The following is a 3,087-nucleotide window of genomic DNA, read 5'->3' as shown; positions in this document are numbered from 1 at the left end:
TGTATGTATTTATATATATATATACATACATACATACATACATACATACATACACACATACATACATACATACATACATGCATACAAACATACATACATACATTCATACATACATACATACATATATATCTATATCTATATCTATATCTATATCTATATCTACATATATTTATAAATATATATATCAATAATTGCTCTATATCTTGAATAACCTTTTAGGATAGCTGTGTCGCGCATATCCAACCGCACCGTGCTGACTCGAAATTCAAAATAATTGCCCTTTGACTTGACGTCGCACTCGGTAATTGCTATCACCTTTCCACCCCCATTTTACCCCCTTTAGGTTGGTATCAATATTGCAAGTTTCTAATTGGACTCCCGAGTGTTGTAACATCGGACAGAGTGTTGCTTATGATCGTCCTATAACTCTACCACACTAGGGTACCATTAACGCCTTGCACGTTTACTTCAACTCTAAAACTTTGTTGTCAATTTTCCATCTCAATAGACCATCTTCAGGTCATCATCAGTTTTGCAAGTGTTAGCAGGACACCGGATTGATATAGCATTTGATTGGTTGTTGGTCACAGTTGTGCCGTATGCACTACTAGCTAAGGTTACAATAACGTCTTCGATGTTTAATCTATCCCTCAAAACCGCTATCAACTTTATCATTTAATCGACTTTAGGTTGGCATCAGTGCCGCAAGTATCTACGGGACACTGGACTGTTATAACATCAGATAGTGTTGATCGCAGGTGAACACAGATCCACACTCAAGCGACGCGAAACGTCTTCGAAGAAGCGAGTTGCTGTAGTTAGAATCGGAGCGAGGGTCATTTACACCACCACAGCACACAACGCAAAACAACTTCAGTACACCATGATGTAGTACGGCATCTGATGGATTGTATCGTTGTAAACTACGCGCCGCACGCCGCCATACAAGGGGAATGATATGCAAGAATCCGTAGCATCAGCACAGTTACGATCGCTCCGTAATGAGCGCGGGGGGAGGGGGGGGGTGCAAGTGCGTTTGTATGTATATATACGTATGCGTATGCACATGCCTATATGCATGTCCGCATGGACGTATGTGTATATACATACGTATACGAAATGTATGCCTATCTAAGATACCAGTGTAAATGTTACTGCCGAAGCGTGCAGCACCCCAAAATCACCAGCAAATCCTCGGAGATCCCATTTACCATCAATCAACAGTAGATGATAGCGTGATACTCCCACGCAGCACAACACAACACCGACAAGAGTCAGGAGCAGAAATAGACCAGTGTAACTTCCTATTGGTGGCGCCTGCCGCTCGTACTTACGCCCAGCACCCAATCGATCTATCAACCACGAAGCATGACACAGCACAATACTACAGGTATCGGTGTGCCGTCTGCGAGTTCGAGTTTAATCCAAGCAGCCCCTGAGCCAATCACTACCAGCTGTCACGTGACATGCAGCGGTCAAGGCCGGTATACTCGAGCCTGCGTCATGCTCGTCAGGTGCGTGAAACTTACGGTCTGATCTTGTGTGGGCTTCTATTATGCATAGTATGTTGGAGGTATCTGTTTAGCCCATCAACTGTCCGGCAAGTTACTGTAAAAACCACACCAGCGCGCGATAAAGTCTTCGTCACTCTCGGTTTCTGTGTTGGGTGGCGTGCCAACTTGTTGTTGCAGATCCCCCTCTTTCCCCGAAACCCTTGAATTCAATTGGTATGGGGTTGGATACAAAATTTTAATAATGAGTCATTGGCCGGTATGCCAATTGAGGGACTCTGGAACTTGCTACACTGTGAGGAATTAGCTACTCGCAGAGCAAGAGTTCCGAACTTTGAATCCGCTGCGTCTGTGTAGTCGTTCGTAGCACCACAGCCCAAGCGTCATAACCTTGCCAAGTGCTCAATGCTGTCCTTTCACGAGAGTACATTATGACATTGGCAACTCTCGATTAAGCGCATGACTCAGCCCAGATAGTCACCACGATGCCTATTTAGCAGTGTGGTTAGAAGCCAATAGGTTGGGTGTCTCGCTTCTACACTACACTACTGAGAGCAAAAGAACTGCACATGGAGGTGTAGGGTTGTATTCCTTCGCGATTGGCGTGAAGTACTCCTGACCTTATTGACCATAGGGATGATTAGACTGGCTTGTATCGTCCATACCTTATGCGGGCAAAGACTCGCGGGACAAGTTTGGTGGAAATACGCTTCAGAAGCGACCGTAAATACGCTTGTAATTATGAGGCTATAAACTAAGTAAGTTTTAACAAATTTACTACGTGCGTATTAGTATGAAGTCTATAAACTCAATTTGTTTTCCAAATCTACTACGCGCAATCTATATTTGATCAGATGCGTGGCTCAAAATACATCGATTAGTATATGAAACCAAGCAGGCATGCGAAAACCCCATAGCCTGCGAATTAAATCCCGTCAAAGTGAGAACCAGCTCGGGAAGCCATACGGTATGGACATCGTCACAACTCTTGGTGTACTGGGCAGTACATTCTGATCTGAAAGGCTCGCGACGGTTCACACGTCAGTGACCGTGTGACAACTGAACTGTGTGTTTTTTTAACTAGCACAGCGGTTTACGCGCTTGTCATGCATCACGTGATAGCTGCTACGGCTTTCGTATATCACAATTTGCAAATACATATACAGAGACATACAGATATAGATATCGTATACCTATGGAAGAAATGTGTATACATATCTATATATTCTTCAATATGCATATACAAGTACATGTAAGAAACATCCGAGTACGATGGAAGTAAAACCATTTACACCTGGCATGCTCGTAGGATGGGCGTGTAGATAATGAATTGAGCAGTTTGGTGCGTGCTTGGGATAGCACAGACAGACGCACATCAGATACTTTCTTGGAGTAGGCCTTGATAGAAACCTTCTCTAGAGGCTCTGTTGTAGAGAAAGAGGAAAACCGAACAGGCTCATGTGAGAAGCGCAAACGGGCTAGGACCACTGAGTGTAGCGCTACTTGTGCTTGAGTGATGATACCTTATATAGAGTACATACACAATTTACAGATAAATATTTATGAATATAATATA

General features: G+C 43.4%; 1 protein-coding gene across 1 annotated transcript in view; it reads left to right on the top strand.

Annotated features, from left to right (window-relative positions):
- SARC_09941 (hypothetical protein) overlaps nucleotides 1–746 on the top strand; it is a gene marked incomplete at its 3' end in the record, with an annotated part of 4,913 nt that extends 4,167 nt beyond the window's left edge. The window contains exon 6 of the mRNA XM_014296027.1: nucleotides 690–746. Coding sequence (XP_014151502.1) covers nucleotides 690–746 — 57 coding nt within the window. The remainder of the gene's footprint in view (nucleotides 1–689) is intronic.
- Nucleotides 747–3,087: the final 2,341 nt, after the last annotated feature.

This window comes from Sphaeroforma arctica (genome assembly GCF_001186125.1).
Source record: "Sphaeroforma arctica JP610 unplaced genomic scaffold supercont1.1088, whole genome shotgun sequence".
Lineage (NCBI taxonomy): Eukaryota > Ichthyosporea > Ichthyophonida > Sphaeroforma > Sphaeroforma arctica.
This window is presented reverse-complemented; position numbering and strand designations above follow the sequence as displayed.